Genomic DNA, 18860 nt, shown 5'->3' with positions numbered 1-18860 from the left:
TCTCATAACTGAGCATTCTCCTAGTTTCCAAATTTCCTTTGTCTGTCAAGATACCAGAGTTTTTCCAATTAGTGAGGGAATGAAGTGATGCTTGTACATAAGTGAAACGTTTATTATGGCCAAGGATCAGCACATAAAAAGTGTATTGAAACAAGGAATAAAGGAATTGTGGATCACTTTCCCACTACCCTGGAAAACAAAGAGATTGAACCTTGTGCATTTTCATTCAGAAGTAAGTTTCACCTGGTTGAGCAGCTTCATCTCACAGACTTCCCAACTAAAGCTATGATTGTACACTTGAGAATAAGCTTACATACAACTCTTCTGGCATACACTCCAAGCCCTTATCTCCCCCTATGCTGGCTATAACTTTCAGTAACTGTCACATTTCTGAGCATGGAAAAAGAAAAAGAAAAATACACCAAGTCGGCATTATAGTGGATTGAGGTGTTTCAGCTGCAGCCGCTATCATCCTTGAGTGCCTCCTTGAACTAGTGCTCAAATCTTCCTTTCAGCTTGCTTATCTATGCACCGTACATGGGTGGTAGAGATACTACATCTATGCCTCTATCACAATTTTCCATTTGAGTAGTGATGGAGAGAAGAAAATTTTGCAGAGAGGTAGGGGCTGGTAATGATGCTTTCACTGTACCTGGATGTTTGAAAAGAGAGTAACACGTGCAGAGCAGAGGATTGTCACTGTATTTGTGATACGAAAGTGAGGAAGCCTAATAGAGAAGTCACACTTCATGTTTGAAGTGGAATGAGACTCCCTTCTTAAGTACCCTGAAGAATATGAAGAGATATGCTGAGTTCAGGCTGTGTTTTGGGAAGGATGTGATGGGTGTGGCTAGTTTTGCTTATTAATTAGTGGCCTTGCTCTAGTAAATTCTCTTCCCTAAGAAACATAGGCCCATTATTAGTTGTTAAGAGCAGCTTTCAGACATTTTTGTTTCAGTCTTTATTAAGTTGCCAGGTATTTTAAGTGTGCGTCTTACTTTGATAGTTTAATGTGTTGACTAAAATCCTGTTGTGCCTCTCTGTTCATGTGTAATGGGAATAATGTTGCATCCCAAAATCCTTTGGGGCTTTCTGGATACACACAACTTCATTACATTGTGCATTGGTCATGTGACCTCAGAAATTGCCTTAATCATTAGCTGTTCTTCACTGATGATGACATCATTTCCATTGTGCATGTCGAGGTGTACATTATCTTCTGTTATGGAATTTCTGTATATTGCCTGGTGAGAAAAATGTGTCATCATATTGACTACTGTAAAGGAATTTTAAAGACTGAAATTGGACATTCTTCTTCAACACATATCTATTACAGTATAGATTTCTAGGAATTAAGAGTTTATAAATGATTCACATTAGAATGTTGTGGTACTTAAAAATATTATTTTGAACCAAAACCTGTTTGGGCATTGAAATCTTTCTTATTAATTGTCTTTTAACAGAATAAGGATCCCAAAATGTCTCGAGTTGCACTGGAATCACTGTATAGACTATTATGGGTTTATGTTATTAGAATAAAATGTGAAAGCAACACTGTAACACAAAGGTAGGTAATTTGACTCCTTATACTACAGTGTTCATCACTGTTCAAAATTAAATCAGATTCTAAGTCCTTTTGATGAAGTTACTAGTAAGTTTACTCAACACTATTTTCTAAACCTTTTCTTCCACAGCCGCCTCATGAGTATTGTATCAGCACTTTTTCCAAAAGGGTCTCGCAGTGTGGTTCCTAGAGACACACCTCTAAACATATTTGTAAAAATTATTCAGTTCATTGCTCAGGTAAGCTCTTTTCATAACTCTCAGTCTAATAATATATTGCCTTTTAAATATTTGTTCCTCTTCCTGATCCATATCTATATCTGGCCTCCAAATTGTGCTAGCAGAAAAAAAATATTGTTGAGGGCATCCTCTTGAATCCTTAGAGCCTATCTTTCCTAAGGAATTCAAGATTAATCAAGTGTGATTTTTCAAGGTATCCTCTGTACAGTCCTGGTAAGTGGGTTAGTTTCAAATAACTTGTCTGAGATTGCCCAGAAAGCATCAGTGATGGACAGGAGACTGAAATATGAATTTTCTGTATATAAGCCCTAGATATAAATCTATTTTCAAATTTCCCACCTTGTTATCAAGGAGTCAGACTTGTGTTCTAGACTAGATATTTCTTTCATGCTAGCTGTGTTTCACATCAGTCATCCCTTGTCACCTGAGGCAGAGCCCTGGAACACATCTAAAACTCTAGTGTGGCTGCCTGTAGCAGACGATCAGTGGCAACAATGCAATTTTTAATTCTTTATTGAGGAAACCCTAAAAAGCTTTTGAAGAACTTTGTGCTTCCACATATCAGTTTGAAAACTACCATGGTAGCCAGTATGTTTATGCTTTTACTTCTGTTCTGCATTAAGAAAAAAAGCAAAATCCTTTCCTTCAGTAGGTGCATTTACCAGAGGAGCTGGCGGATGTGTAAGGTTAGAAAAAGTGTGTGTGTGAGAGAGAGTCTGCAGTAGTACAGTGCCATTTGTGTTTACTGACTGTTGAATAATTTACAATAAAATGCATGGAATCCTGGTACATGGATTATTGTAGTATAACATAATATTTTCCCAGAAAGGCAGTTGCATTTTGGCCAGTTCTTCTTTGTGGCCTCTATGAATGCACACAAACGGGTTTTACTGCACCTGCGCAGGACTCCTCAGAATATTTTAGAGCTTTAAAAGACATTAATAGGACGTTGCCCCGTGGCATGCATGCTCGGTCCGCTCGAAATACCTCAGTTCCTTTTAGCCACCGCTGAGTTCGGACTCCTTTAGCAATTATTAGAGCTTCTTCCATTTTGATTTAACGGTTTTTGATTTTTGGCTTGTTTAACAGTTTCCTGATCTTCTCACGGACTTGGATTTGTTGATTGTTTGATTACAGCTCTTTGATCTTTGCACTGTTTATCGTTAAGTGTTTTTGGATCCCGGACTTGGACATTCCCCCTGTGAGGTACCCTTTTCTTTCCCTTCCCTTCCCCCCCCCCCCCGTTTCCTGCCTCTTCGGGTCCTTTCAAGAGGTGTGTATCGTGTGCCAACAAAATTCCATTCACTGACAACCACGATCGCTGCTTGTTTTGCCTGGGAGAGAGACATCAGACCAACTCCTGCGCAGAGTGTAAAAAATTAACCAAGCTGGCTCTCAAGCTTCGTTTGCAATGACTTTGGTCATATCTCTGGGAAAAGTCCCTGCAACCTTCCAGCCCTGTAGCTAGTCCTTCCAGCCCTGTAGCTAGAACCTACCATTGTCCCTGCTTCTCAGTCCGAGCCTTCGGTTCCATCGACACTGACAACTCCCTCTCCTAAAATGTCCTCCAAAGCTTCCAGGCATAAGACTATCTTGGCATCGATGTTGAAGTCACCTTCGGTCTCTACCAAGGATCTGTCTCCTAAGAAAAAGAAGGATGCAGTTAAACAAAAGAAAGCTAAGCTGGTCTCTAAGTCTCATTGACCCAGTGAACTTCAAGCGGTTCACATCTCACTCTCCTCCCCTATCCTGGAGGAATCATCGAAGGACATTCTGAACCCAGACTCCCTTTCTGAAGCTGGAGAGGTGGGACCGCTTCCTCATGCTCAAGCCTCGGCATCGGTACTGAGCTTGTCACCATCTCATGGCCACTCTGAGGCTGATGTTATCTCCAGCCTGGCCTTGGCCCATTCTAGCCCTATTTCTATCAGGCGGGCAATGGTGATCCAACTTTCCAACTCAGAGGCATCGCTTTCTCAGTCTCCTCCGTGGAAGCGATATACTAAACGGCGCCACATCTCTCCATCCCAACATTATTCTCAGTTTTGAGAAATGATTCTTGTGCCACGCTCGTCTCGACACCACATGATTTCTGAATATGGTGAACCTCTTTATTCTGACGTGGATCGGCGTAGCGATTGACACCGATACAGGTTGAATGAGCCCATCGCCACTATGTTGAGGATTATTATGGGCGGCCTAGGCGCGTGCATTATAGGTATGCCTCTCCCACATCTTCTCAATCTCTTTCACCACCTCCTGCCCATCGTCAATATAGAGCATACTACCAGCCTGACCCTGCGATACCGACACCAAGAAAATCTGCTTCCAAACATGGATTACCCCATCTGATATCCCCCGACCGGACCCGGTACCAACGAAACATGCATGTTCATCCTCCCTGCCACCAGCCTTGACTTCCCAGCTAGCTTCTGTTGTCCATAGGTCCCACTCACATCACGCTTCGGCTTCGATTCTACAAGTTTTAAACCTCAGTTCACTTACCTCAGGCCCATCATTGTTCCCCTTCACCTCTTCTCTCAAGGGACTCTTTGATCTCAGTGGCTTCTCAGCAGGATCAGGATCTCCCTTCGGAAGCTTCTAGGGAGTCCCCATCAAATTTACCGACACCTGACTCAGATGTTGCAGATGTCCACCCACCGTCTCCATCCAAAGACTTTACATCTTATTCCAAGTTCATTCTCTGTATGGCCAAATCTTTGGAACTCGACATTGAACAGCCTCCCCCTCCCAAACAGGACCTCTTCTTCAATGACATAAATCAAGAGAAATCCTCTCTGTTGAGTCTGGCATTCATACTATCCATGTTGGACCTTATCAAGGAGTCATGGGACAAGCCGTCTATGTCTACCCAAATCTTTCGACACATTGAGAACTACTATAGAACACATGGATCCGACACACCTTTTCTCGTTCAACATCCTGCTCCAAACTCCATTATAGTGCAATCAAATCAGTCCCGTGCCAGTAATTGATCTTCAGTCACCCATACCAATAGGGAAGGCAGAAAGTTGGATGTCTTAGGCCATCGCCATATTCTTTGGCCTCCTTTCTTATGAGAGTTTCGAATTACCAAGCTGCAATGGGAGCCTGTCAGAGACAACTGTGGAGCAAGATCCTCCTGGTCCTTTAGGCTGCTCCTTGGGAGACCAGAACCTCTGCCCTCAACACTCATCTTGAGGCCACCACACTTGCTAAACAGCAGCATCTCACATCTTTAGCCTCAGCTATTGACCTCAGAAGGCACACTTGGTTGCACTCGGCAGGGATCAATGATGACACTAGATCCCACATTGAGGATCTTCCATTTAATGGTGTTGGTCTTTTTAATGAGAAGATGGATGAGGTGATGGACAATTTGCACAAGAAGCTCAAGACCGCCTGTTCCTATTCTACCTAGCAGCCCAGATGCCAACATAGTAACCAATGGCGCAGGCCCTTTACCTTTCAACAACAATACCAGCAACCCTATCGGCCCTACAAACCTCCAGCTCTGGCTCCTGAAAGATACAACACTTCTCAGTCTTCTGCGGTTTCTCCCTTCCGTTCCCAGGTCCCTGCTAAGCGCAGACAAGGTTTCCATCACCCTGCAAGAAAAAAACAAGCAATATCTTTGACTTTCTTCTCCTGGGCTGTCCTCATCATCCCCAGCTGGCTCCCTTTTTCGACAAGTGGTCCATCATCATCAAGTGCACTTGGGTGCTCACAATCATACGTTATGATTACCTATTGGAATTCAAGGACCTTCCTTCTCTCGGTCATGTCAGACACACAACTTACTCACTTGCTCTAGAGGACGAGGTTACACTCCTTCTTCAAAAACATGCTGTCCAGAGGGTGCCTCCCCAAGATATTCTGAATGGTTTTTACTCACATTACTTAATGGTTCCCAAAAATGATGGAGGCCTGTGTCCCATCTTGGACCTGCGACTTCTAAACACCTACATTCATCCGAGGTATTTTCACATGGTCACCCTCAAATCAGTCATTCCTCTGCTTCAGCCAGGTGATTGGTTTGTGGTTATAGATCTATAGGATGTGTACTTTCATATTTGACCCTTTGCTAGATCATCCTTCCAAGCATCTACTGGTGACCCTGGAGTTAGCTCGCCAAGTTACCTGGTGGACCTTTGTCCCTCACCTCCTGGTGGGCCACCCATTCAGGCCTCTCCAGCTGACAGTACAAATCACAACAGATGCCAGTGAGATAGGATGGGGTGCACACTGCGGTCATCGCAAGATCCACACTTGGTGGTCAGGCTCAGTGAGACTGCTGCACATCAGTCACCTAGAGTTACTAGCAGTCATCAAATCCTTCTGAGCTTTCCAGTTTCTCATAGCTGGTCACGACGTCCAGGTCATCACGGACAATATGACCACCCTGTATTATATCAACAAACAGGGTGGCACCCATTCTTTAAATCTTCTGTATTTAGCGATTCAGCTGTGGGAATCGTGTTACGATCACCATGTCTTTCCTCTGGCTGTTCACGTGCCTACAGAGAACAATGAGGTTGCAGTCCGTCTGAGCCGTCTTACCACCCAAACCCATGAGTGGACCCTCAACGATGCCGTTTCCTCTTGTCTCTGCAGTCGGCGGGGGACACCAAGTCTCGACGTCTTCACCACTCAGGTCAACTCCAAATGCAGCAGGTACTGTTCTCAGGCAGGAAGATGAGAGAACTCTCTCAGCAACATTTTCATGATGGACTGGGGTGACGACCTTCTTTATCTCTTTCTGCCCATTCCTCTCATCCAACGAACAATAGTCAGGCTCCATCAGCAATGTCATTCTAGTAGCACCATGGTGGCCTTGACAACCGTGGTTCACCACTCTCAGAGCCATGGCTACTGACTTCCTGAGCTTACCTCTTCAACCCTCCCTTCTGACTCAGGACAAAGGCCGAATTTGTCATCCTGACCTCAATTCTCTACACCTTACAGCACGGAGAATTCCCCCAACGTGGCTGAAGTTCTAGATAGGGCTAGGAAGCCCTCTACTCAATTATTTTATTCGTATAAGTGGAACGCTTTCACCAAATTTGCTCCATCGCGGAAATTGCCCACAGTTCCAGTTTTCTTGGACACCCTTCTCAAGTTCCTTTGTTATCTATTTGACCAAGGTTTGGCTCATTCAACGTTGAAAGTTTATATTCCTGCTATAGTTTCGTATCAGCCTGTGGGGTCTGAGGCCTCTCGTTTATTTTCTCATCCTACCTTGAAAAGATTTGTGAGAGGTTTATGGAACGTGCGCCAACTTACACGGCCTCCACTTCCGCAGTGGTCTCTCCAAGTTGTTCTCTGTGCACATGCTTGTCCATTTGAGCCCATGGCCTCTGCGCATCTCAAACTTCTTTCCATCAAGACTTTGTTCCTTGTGGCTATAACTTCTGCACGTCGAGCAAGCAAGCTGTCTGCTCTTCGAGCTGATGCCCCTTATATTCAGTTTCACCCAGACAAGGTTGTATTATATCCAGATGTACCCTTTCTTCCCAAGGTGATTTCAGATTTTCATGTTAATCAACCATTAATCCTTCTGACGTAGTTTCCAAATCCCTCTTCTGATGGTGAGTGCATGCTCCACTCCCTCAATGTTTGTTGTGCCTTAGCATTTTATATTTCCAGGACTATGGAATTTCGCACTTCCCCCAGACTTTGTATGCTTCCATAGCCCACGAAAGGGCTAACCTGCCTCCTCACAGACAGTTTCGAGGTGAATTGTCTCTGCTATTACTTTAGCTTATGACTTGGAAGGCAAGACTCCCCCAGAGGTGCTAAAGGCACATTCCACGAGAGCTATGGCAACTTCTCCAGCTTGGTTGTGTGGCATCGAGGTCCCTGACATCTGTCGAGTGGCCACTTGGTCTACACCCTCGACTTTTGTGAATTATCATCTTGATGTCAGGGCCAAGAAGGAAGCAAGTTTTGGAAGGGCTGTGATGACTTCATTGTTGGCATGAGAGCCCTCCTTCCGGTAAGTGAACTTGCTAGTCACCCATTTGTGTGCATTCACAGAGGCCACGAAGAAGAAAGAAAGGTTACTTACCTGTAGCCATATTTCTTCGAGTGGTCCTCTGTGAATCCACACATCCCACCATCCTCCCCACTGCCCATCACTTGGTGTCTTGAACTTTTTGGAGTCAGAGCCTTGACAGCGGTGGACATTCCAGAACTGAGGTATTTTGGGCGGGCGGAGTATGCAATATCCTACTGATCACGTCTTTTTAAGCACTTGAATATTCCGAGGAGTCCTGCGCAGACGCAGTAAAACCCATTTGTGTGGATTCACAAAGGACCACTTGAAGAACTATGATTACAAGTAAGTAACCTCTCTTTTTTATACAGGAATCTAATATTAAATGTATTGGTTTAGGGATTGTTCTAAAGTTTACAAAATATCGTACACAGTTAAGTGTTTTTTCTTTTCTTTTAGGAGCGCCTGGATTTTGCAATGAAAGAAATCATCTTTGATCTTCTAAGTGTTGGAAAATCCCCTAAAACCTTCACCATTAATCCGGAGGTAAAACAGTACAGAAGCCAGTTATATTTGTTCTCATGTTTTAACTTGTTTTTAATGTGCAGTTAAGAATGTGTTGACAGCACTGGGTGTCCTTAATACTGGAACACCAACCTACTTACTCAGGCAAATCAAGGTCTAGAACTACACTGGTGTCAGTGGCCTTCAATCTGTGAATTCTGTAGAATCTGTTAATCCAGCGCCAGCATTGGTCCTCTCGGAACATTCTCGAGCTTTAAGAGAAAAGTAACAAAGTTTAAGGTTGCCTATACTGCGCAGGCTCCGCCCGCCCAAGCCTCAGTTCCATTTATCCACCACAGGTACCTGAGCATGAGCTAGATACAGCCAGTGACAGATAGCGGGGAGGCTGGGAAGGATTGTGTGAATTCACAGATGACCACTTGAAGAACCATGGTTACAGGTAAGTAACCCATCTTTCTTCATCGTGATCTTCTGTGAATGCACACGAAAGGGTGATTAGCACCCTTACTCGCCGGATGGTGGGCTGTCACTGGCAGACAGACGTCAACACTGCTCTCCCGAAACTGGTCTCCTTCTTGGTCCTCAGGTCTAGTTTGTAGTGAGTGATGAAGGTGGAGACATTACACCAAGTGGCAGTCCTGCAGACGTCAGGCACATCAACGCCACGTAGTAGGGCAGTAGAAGAAGCTGTGGCTCTGGTGGAATGAGCCCAAAGTCCTTCAGGTGGAGACTTATGCTGAAGCTTTTTTCTTCCCAAAGTAGCAGAGGAACAGTCTATTAGAGGATTTAAAGTCTTTGGTTCTGGAAACATAAAAGGCCAAAGGCCTCCTGACATCAAGAGTATGGAGCATGCGCTCGGTGGCGGAGCATGCGCAGTATAGGCTGCCTTAAACTTTGTTACTTTTCTCTTAAAGCTCGAGAATGTTCCAAGAGGACCAACACTGGCGCTGGGTGAGATGACTTAGCTGATCTGCCAAGGCATTTTCCGTCGTGCACACATGTAATGTAGAATTTAAGAATTATTCAAGGTTCAGACTTAGCAGTAAGGCATAATTTAGAAAGGTGGAATTAAATCTTAGTTAATCCACTTGCCACACTGCAAACCCTCTTGTTAAGAGTACATTTCTGGACAAATGTGGGTAAAGTTTGTTTGATTTGTACCTATGTCTGCCAGCTGCTGTATTGCTGTAACCTGAGCAGGTTTGTTTTAGACCAGATAAATTTAAAGCATGATGGAAATCAAAATAATTTTAATCACTTCTCAGTTAAGACTCAGTCTAATCATTTTTACAAGATAAGGTGCATACTTTTTGCTGCTGTAATGCATACTTTTCACAATATATATGTTTTAAAGTCTCTTTGCCCAGCTCAGCTTTGTCTTCACTATCTATCTATTCATAGACACTTCCAGTGTCTGAAAGTGTGCATCTTTAGAGATAGATGTTGGGGTCTTATTTTGTCTACACAAATTTGCAAAGGGACAGTAGTTAAGAGTTGCCGTTCTGAAGGAAGAAGTGTCATTCAAGGAAACTGTTGAAAGTAATCTTTTAAATTAGTATACCTCTTTCAAAAATGTATAACTTTGCATCATGTAGAGAAATAATGGTAAAAAGGCTAGGTTTCTCAGTTCATTTGTTTTGTACAACAGTGCTAGAATTTCCTGTCAACAAAGAATTATGAAAGCTCTAGTCCCAGAAGTAATGTTATTAAGCACTGCACTAGTTAGATACTCTGACAAAGAAGCCCACCTTTTTTCAGAGGCAGAATCCCACCTTCTTCCTTAAATCTAATCTTTTTTACCTCACAAGTGGAGAATCACAGCTTCTTGCCTAGAAGTGCCTGAACTGTACTTCTCAGTTCCATGTCCCAGTGGGTGCCTTTGGGGTAGAACCTTTGTAGGTGATCTTTTAAGATTAGAAAAATGAGAGGAAACAAACTTCTTGCAGCTAATAAATACTTTGTGGGGTTTTGATCTATAATTTCAAGTTGCATCCAAGGTTGGGAGAGATGGGTGTTATGTTAAGATATCCGCCCTGCTAAACTGGAGGATGACGAAGGGATGATTGCACGTGGTCATGCAAGGGGCAGGAATAGGACTAGGAGGCAGAAGGCAGACAGAACTACCTTACTAACTTACTAAACACCTGGCCAAGGTCTTATGAGCTTGCAGTTTGGTGAGGATCACTCCGTGCCAGTCAGCCATTCATCACATGGGTATCTAATTCCTCCCACGAATTTGAAGGGAGGCTAATAAATGACCTAAATAATCCATACTGAAACCTGTGGAGTCTCATCAAATTGAAGTCCCAATCAAATAACTGGTGGATGCTATTTATAAAACTTTTTAGATAAGATTATGTGAATACATTGTCTCATAAAACAAAATTTGAATGTCTGATTCTTGTTTCATAATGGGTTTTTTGAGCTATAATACATTTGACACAAAGATAAAAATAAAAATAATTTATTTTTATCTATCCTGACTGTAACTGTGCACTGCCATTTAATGGGCATAATGTAAAGTGACACCGGACCAGACTGTTGTACAATTGGTTTAGCCCAGTGGTTCTTAACCTTTGTTACTCAGATGTTTTTGAATTGCATCTCCCAGAAACCCCAGCCAGCACAGTTGGTGGTGAAGGCTTCTGAGAGTTGCAGTCCAAAACTCCTGAGTAACCCAAGGTTAAGAACCAGTGATTTAGCCAATAGTATTATGGGTTTTCATATTTACTTTAGAATAGATTGTTTTGGAAAGATAAAGGATTTTGTCAGTCTAGATCAGTGATAGTAAGGTATAAATTGTCATACTGAAGATGTTTAAAGTTCTAGTTTTAATAATGTCAAGAACCCAATATGTAATAATACTATTTAATCTATCATTATGTAACAATATCTTGCCTGAGTTATTCATAAATATTTTCCTATTTTCTGAAGAGAATGAATATAGGTCTCAGAGTCTTCCTTGTGATAGCAGACAGTTTACAGCAGAAGGATGGAGAGCCACCTATGCCAACGACTGGAGTTGTACTTCCCTCAGGAAACACTCTCCGTGTAAAGAAGATTTTTCTTAATAAAACACTGACAGATGAAGAAGCAAAAGTTATAGGTTAGTCAGTTACAATATTTAAGGGGAAGAGTGGGTTGTTTCTAGAGTATTTATTTGTTATTTATACGCTGCCTATTGTCAAAACAGTCCTAGAAAGTATATATGTAGGCATCCATCAGTCTCAAGGGACTATGGTAACGTGAACAGAGGTCTTGGAATAGCATCTGGTGTGGCTGAGAAGGCCAATTCGAGAGTGACAATCCCTTCCACACTAAAGACAAATACAATCTGTCCCCTATCCAGCTCCCTGATTTTGCTGCTTTCATGACTGCCTCTTTGCCTCGGCCTGCTGGACAAGGGTCTCTTCAAAATGGGAGAGGCCATGCTGTAATGCCTACCTCCAGGCTGAATGCTCAGATGTCAAGGTTTTCCATCTGTTGAGGTCCATTTCTAAGGCCCTTAGAATCAGGCATCCTTATCAGGTTCTGACATTATGGCACTCCGTCCCTTATCTAACTGGGATTTGGAGAGCAGTTGCCATTTGCTGAAGAGCTATGTGGCCTCAGCCACTGACTTTCACCTGTGTAGTCTTCAGCACTCCAGAATAGGTTGCTTACCTACAGTATAACTGTGGTATTTCAGTTGGTCATCTGTGCATTCAGTCCTCCTCTCAGGTGTGTCAACAGAGGTTCTCTCTGTAATCCTGCTGCTATTTCATCAGTGCCCTACTGAAACTAAGAGAAAGGTGGGAGCCCTACAAAGTGAGAGTGGGGGAGAATCCACCCAAACGCCTATTTTTTTAACTCTAGAAGTTTCTGAGACATGCTGCGCATGTGCAGGACTAATCCATATGCGTCAGTGCACAGATAACCACACAGAGAAACACAATTATAGGTAAATAATCTATTCTTGTCAGAATGCCGAACAGATACATTTTGCGTTGTGATATTTGTTGCAGGTCTCACTTGTATTTGCAAAATACCTGGTTCCTCCTATGTATCATGGTAATTTTACATTATTTTAAACCTGTGTAAATAAAAGAAACTTTATAGAAAACTGCTAATACATGGACCCACCATTGCCATTATCAGCTAATTCACCTTTGCAGGAGTCTGTTCTGTGTCAGCTGGTAAGACCTCCTGGCTCATTTGTGGAAAAGAGTGAGGGTTATTCTTAATATAGTGCTTGTGCCTAACAGAAACTCATGAACCAGGGGGCTCCCTTGCCACATTTGGAACCTCAGAGATGTTCAGAATGCTATTCAAAGAACTCTAATTTCCCTTGCCTACCTCCCCACCACCACCAATTAAAGATACTGCAGAAGGTATAGGTTTTGGTTGTCATTAAATCTGGCTTTTCATTTACATGAATGAAGCTACTGTGCAGTATGTAAAGTGTAAAAAAGAACAACCTAGTTGGTCTAGCTTAATTGTAAGACAGTGAAACTGTCAGAAACTGTCAGAATCGAGTTCTCTTGAACTTTACGTCTTTAGGAATGTCAATATACTACCCTCAAGTAAGAAAAGCTCTGGACAGCATCCTTAGACATCTGGACAAAGAAGTTGGAAGACCAATGTGTATGACTAGTATACAGATGTCCAATAAAGAACCTGAAGATATGATCACGTATGTAACCAATTAATTATACTTCTATCTTATTGCAGTAATACATGTACCTGAAAGAAAGTTGATGCATGATTGCCTTTCATTTAGCCTATTATTAAGCAGTGGAATTCTGTTACAACAAAAATGACTTAAAGTTTAGTGGTGCATATGCATTTTCTTGATTTCAGCAAGACAGGTATATGTAAGAGGTATATGTAAAAGACAGGTATATGTAAAAATGAGCCTCATGGCGCAGTGGTTAAAACGCTGTACTGCAGCTAAAACTGTGCTCACGACCTGGGGTTCAAATCCCAGGTAGCCGGCTCAAGGTTGACTCAGCCTTCTACCGAGGTCGGTAAAATGAGTACCCAGCTTGCTGGGGGGGCAATGTGTAGCCTGTATAATTAAATTGTAAACCGCCCGGAGAGTGCTTGTAGCGCTATGGGGTGGTATATAAATAAAAAAAAATGTAAGACCTTTGATGTCTCATTTGTTTATAAGTTAAATTAGAAACTTTTAAATTTAACATTCATAAGAAATCTTTGATTGAATTCCTGTTAAGCATATGCCATGCTACTAGTATTGATATAAACTCTTGCTTCAATATTTTAAACTTGAATTTTTTCCCCAGGGGAGAGAGGAAACCAAAAATTGATTTGTTTAGAACTTGCATTGCTGCTATCCCAAGATTAATTCCAGATGGCATGAGCAGAACTGATCTTATCGAACTACTTGCAAGGTAAGGAGAATAATCTTGGCTGAAATCCTGTTGTACAGCTCTGCATGCATAACAGGGATGATGTTTTTAGCAGTGGCAAATTACCACTTAACTACAGGCTTCCATTTCTGATTTTGGGGTACATACAATTTTATTGTTCTATGTGGGAGTCAGGCACTTCAAAAATTGCCTTTAATCAGCAGGATTTGCCTTTTATCAGTGGAAATGTGTTGTTGATAATATCATTCCCATTTCACATGTGGAGCTGTTCAAAAAGATTTCAACCCTTAACTTTTATTGCAGAAAAATGTGTGTAAAGATGGACTTTGTGTTTAAATGAGGAATTTATTTTCAGAAGTATTGATACATTTGCATTCATATCAAGAGGATCGATAAAAGGTTTGTATTCCACTTTCCCACTCAGGACTTGGTCTTTATTTTAGAGAATCCAATAGAAACAGCCTCAATTTTATTCCAACAAATTAAAGAATATGGAGAGGTAGTTGGATTAGAAATTAATCAAGAAAAAAAATTAACTAAAAATCTAGCCCCAAAACAAAAGACCCAACTCGTCTCAAACACAGAAATTCAAATAACAAAAAAGTAAAGTACTGTATTTAGGAATTAACTTGACTGCTGGATGTTCCTCCCTGAAAGAAAATAATTATGTGAAACTCCCTGAACAGATCAAACAAAAGTTGGAAAGATGGGAGAAATTACAATTATCATTTTTAGGTAGAATAGCAATGGTGAAAATGAACATTCTTCCAAAAGTAATCTTCCTTTTTTAGAACTTGCCAATCAAATTAGAACAGAAATTTTTTGAAGAATTAAATACATCAGTTGCAAAGTTCATATAGCAAAAGAGGCCAAGAATCAAACTTAAATTATTACAAGATGCAAAAGAAGGAGGAGGATTTGGTTTGCCAAATTGGAATTTATATTATCAAGCAAGCACCTTAATGTGGATTAAGGAATGGATAAAGCTAAAAAAACAAGAGACTGTTATACCTAGAGGGACATGATTTGCAAGCAGAAGTATAATAAGGAATTCTTTGTTACAAATCTGGGGAAAAAATTAGAAGTTAAAATATATGTGAAAACACCTAGATGGATTTCACCTGTGGAAGCATTTACTCACCCAAACCTGTTAAATTTTGGGAAAATAACAACATACAACAAGCTTTTAAATGAGGAGGGACTATTGGAGACAAAAAATCAGCTAGAGAGCCAAGAAATAACATTTTCTTGGTGGCCCCAGAAGCAATTACAATCAATCTACAATCAAGATTTAAAAAAAACCAAAAGGATTCAATAAAGAACATACAATATTTGATAGAATATTACTCACTGCAGGAAAAACAGCAAATTCAAAACCTGTACAAATTCTTATTACAATGGGACACACAAGACGAAGAAGTTAAGGAGACAGTGTTAAAACGGGCCAAAAACTTTGGATACAGTATAGAATTAGAAAAATGGCAACAAATGTGGACAAAAAATCCAAGTTAACATTAGCAACTTCCTATAAAGCAAATTTATACAAAATGTTCTATAGATGGCATCTCCCTCCATCCAGACTTGCAAAAATCTTTATAAGTATTTCAAATAAATATTGGAAATTTAAAAAGCAGGAAGGAACTTATTACCATACATGGTGGACATGTGATATAGCAAGAAAATATTGGATTAAAATACATATGTGGATTAAACAAATGACTAAACAAGAAATGGAATTCAAACCAGAAATTTTCTTGTTGGGATTATTACCAAATAATATAAATAGGCAAAGCTACTGTTTAATATCACATGTTCTGACAGCAGCTAGATTAGTATGGGCACAGGTCTTGAAGGAGGGAGACCCACCAAGGGATGATATGTTCATTTAAAAAAAATATATAATTTGCAGAAATAGATTAACAAAGAGATTAAAAGGACAAGAAAAATCAATTTATTACTTAAGCTGGAATGCATTTTATAATTGGTGGAAAGCAAAAGTTATGTAATAAATAGAACTAAAATGAACAATATGGAGAAGATCAGAATGAAAGAAGTGTAATAGTGAATAAGATTGCTTGTAGGTTAAGCTCTAAAAATGGTTTGTTTTATTTATATATAATGTCTTTGTATATTTGTAAATTCTATGTTGGAAAATAAAAATTTATTATTAGAAAAAAACCACATTTAACTTTTAAAAAGTTATTAAATAAAGTAAACCAACCTCGCCATATAAGGCAAAATTAACACAGAATACAGTTAAAAGAAACACAATGGGACAGGTTGGACATGTGAAAGATCATCCTTTTTTTGAGAGCAAGTTCCAGAAGATGTTTTTAGCAGAGTTTGTTCCACAGTGAGGATATTTCTATGGAACAGAAAGAGTTGTCAGATGTCTACATTTTGCACGCGTTACCTTGGTGACTGGCTGTCCAAGAGGGTTTTTAAAATTGATTTTTGTGCCTTGTTTTTAAATATGTTTTTAGTATTGCTTTTATTTACCATTTTAATATATTTGTTTAATTCTTTTTAAATATGTGTATACTTACTGTGTTTGCTTTTAACTGTAGTCTTTTTAATGATGTAAGCCTTTTTAAGAAGAAAGGCAGGGTAAAAATTATTTTAAATAAATATGCTGGATCTTGCTAAATTAAATCTTGAGCAGGTTTATCTTAGTAAATGAGCAAGCTCATACAGGATAAATATTTTTCAGATACCCTGCCCCTGATACCTATTTAGAAGTCAAAAACAGCACTTTGAATTACAGATATACAAATCAATTTTAGAGATGGAGGTATTCGTATATGAATACAAATGTCCCTGCACAGCTGGTTTTATCAAGGGTTCAGCCCCTGGGGTCAGACTGTGCACTTGCACATCCTGCAGCGGTGGCCCCGCTCATACTTCCAGCTGTGCCCAGAGTGTCACTCTCTTTCTGCTTGGCTAGCCACTTGGCAGCCGTGCAGGGAGACTCACCCTCCCTCCTCCTGCCTGGAGTGGCCAGCTGAGTGGGAACAATTGGAAGGATGAGTGGGGCCACCACAAGACGTGTGAGTGGATGATCTGGCCCAAATCCAGATGCACGGGGATATTTGTATACAGATACCCGCATCTCTTTTTCTCATATATTCAGCCACTGCTTCATTCCACCTAACTTCCATGTCACCCTCCAGTTTTAAAATATTAAATATTTTTGTATGCAGCTTCGCTTAACATCATTTTGTACATGTCCTTCTGTGATGCATATATTTTCTATGCACATTTCATTAGTATAAATGGTTCTGTGTGCAACTTTTTTTCAGATACAGTTTGTACACAATTGCATACAATTTTTGAGCTGAGCATTGCATTATAAAATTTGTAATGCAAAGATAATCGTGTTCCTGTTTACACATTAATCTGGGAATTGTGAATTAGTTTAGTTTACTTAAAAGATTTGTAGCAGGTTATGACTTCATAATTCCAGAGGTTCCTGGATGAGACTGATTATCTAGATCCATTTCAATCTAATTTAAGGTCTGGTTATGGGATTGGTTTGGTTGCTTTGGTGGATAACCAATGTCATAAACTGGATGGGGGAATGTGTTGCTGTTTGTTCTACTGGATCTCCCCGGACTTTCAGTGACATTGACTGTGATATCCTTCTGGGTTATCTCTCTGGGATGGGTTTTGGAGGCATTGTTTTGCAGTGCCTCTGTTGCTTCCTTTTTTTTTCCCCCTTTTTATATATTTATTTAGGAACAGGGATAAAGGGTACAAAAAGAAAGAGGGGATAGAAAAGGAAAAATGGTTTTGGGGGATAGGAGAGCATAAAGTATAACATCATCCAATCAATTCATATTACTAATACATATCAACTTTTTGCTTTTTCACAGTTTGATTACCCTCCTGCTTTTATCTTATCATTTAATTTTAATTTTATTCTATGTTATTCCAACATTGTCTGGTAGCTGCTGCCATTTATACAATACATCCCATCGTTCAGTTTCTTTTTGAATTGAACAGTCTTTCAGCCCATCTGACAGAATATCCATTTTTTTCACTTCCCATATTTTCACCATAAGATTGTCTGGTTTCAGTATCTCTGCCTCCTTAAGATTTTTGTCATAATGCTTTTTAATTTTGGAAGCTGCATGGGTCACTGGATAACTCTCTACTGCATTCATATTACCTGGTGTCATGTCTAATACAGACGATTCTAAAGTTTGTACAACTTCATTTAAGTTTTGTTTGGCATCTACTGTCCCCTCTTTCGTCCCTTTCATCAAATCTTCTGTTTGCACCAAATCTGCATTCACTCGCTGGAACCCTGTTAATATTAGCCTTTGTATATTAATCTGCCATTCCTTTTCTATTTCTTGCACCACTATTCCAGAACTTTGGGATTGAACAGACCAAGTCTCCATTTGTTCTTTTGAATTTTTGGGGTCCATCTCAGGCTTTGGGGTTTGTATAAATACCACAATAATCACCCCCTAGAAATCCTTCCACAGTTTCCACAATTTTATCAACAATTCAAACCCCTCATCATAATCCTCCCCTTAGATCTCCCTCCAATCTTTATCCAAATATTGTAATATAAAAATCAACTTTTAGCCCAGCAAATACAATATCAAATAGAACCGTGACGCAGTTATTTCTTCTTCTCCTGGGTTCAGCAAGCTTCTGTTATTAGACACACGTGGTCTGCAGTCCGACAAACAAAACAACAATCATAAAGTCTCAAACTGTCCAGTAGATTGTCCTTGGAGCTCGTCTTGTGATCTTCATTAACCCCTTAATGCTCCTTAGTCCAGTCGGCCACGTCAGCTCCTTCTCCCGAAAACCACCAGATTCTATTATTTATAGTTCCCAAAGTCCAGAGAAGGCAAAGAGTAACGTATCCCAGCCACACTGCATCCACCGAAGTCTCTTAAATCCAGTCAGACGGTGTTGCTGTCTGGGATTCTTCTCCAGAAACATAAGATTTATTTTTCCATCTCAGACTCTCGGCTTTAGAATCAGCCTGGTGTTTTAAGAGTTCACTTGGAGAAGCTTAGTTTCGCTTTTGAGTCAGACTGATAAGATAAACCCGCCGCTGCATTTATTCTTTCAGCCAAATATTTTCATTCTTATTTCAGCTTAATGAGGCTGTTTCATAAATCAGAGGCTTCGGCTTACTTACTTGTTTT

The 18860-nt window shown here is 40.5% G+C and overlaps 1 protein-coding gene across 9 annotated transcripts in view; it reads left to right on the top strand.

Annotated features, from left to right (window-relative positions):
- FRYL (FRY like transcription coactivator) overlaps nt 1-18860 on the top strand; it is a 233791-nt gene that overhangs the window by 114903 nt on the left and 100028 nt on the right. For all 9 annotated transcript variants that reach the window (XM_078394668.1, XM_078394667.1, XM_073001278.2 and 6 more), the window contains 6 exons: nt 1464-1567; nt 1695-1803; nt 8258-8344; nt 11258-11429; nt 12863-12995; nt 13606-13713. In XM_078394668.1, the coding sequence (XP_078250794.1) occupies nt 1464-1567; nt 1695-1803; nt 8258-8344; nt 11258-11429; nt 12863-12995; nt 13606-13713 (713 nt within the window). The remainder of the gene's footprint in view (nt 1-1463; nt 1568-1694; nt 1804-8257; nt 8345-11257; nt 11430-12862; nt 12996-13605; nt 13714-18860) is intronic.

Source organism: Pogona vitticeps, chromosome 5, assembly GCF_051106095.1.
Source record: "Pogona vitticeps strain Pit_001003342236 chromosome 5, PviZW2.1, whole genome shotgun sequence".
NCBI lineage: Eukaryota > Metazoa > Chordata > Lepidosauria > Squamata > Agamidae > Pogona > Pogona vitticeps.
Note: the sequence above shows the minus strand (reverse complement) of the source record. Positions and strands in the feature narration are given on the sequence as shown.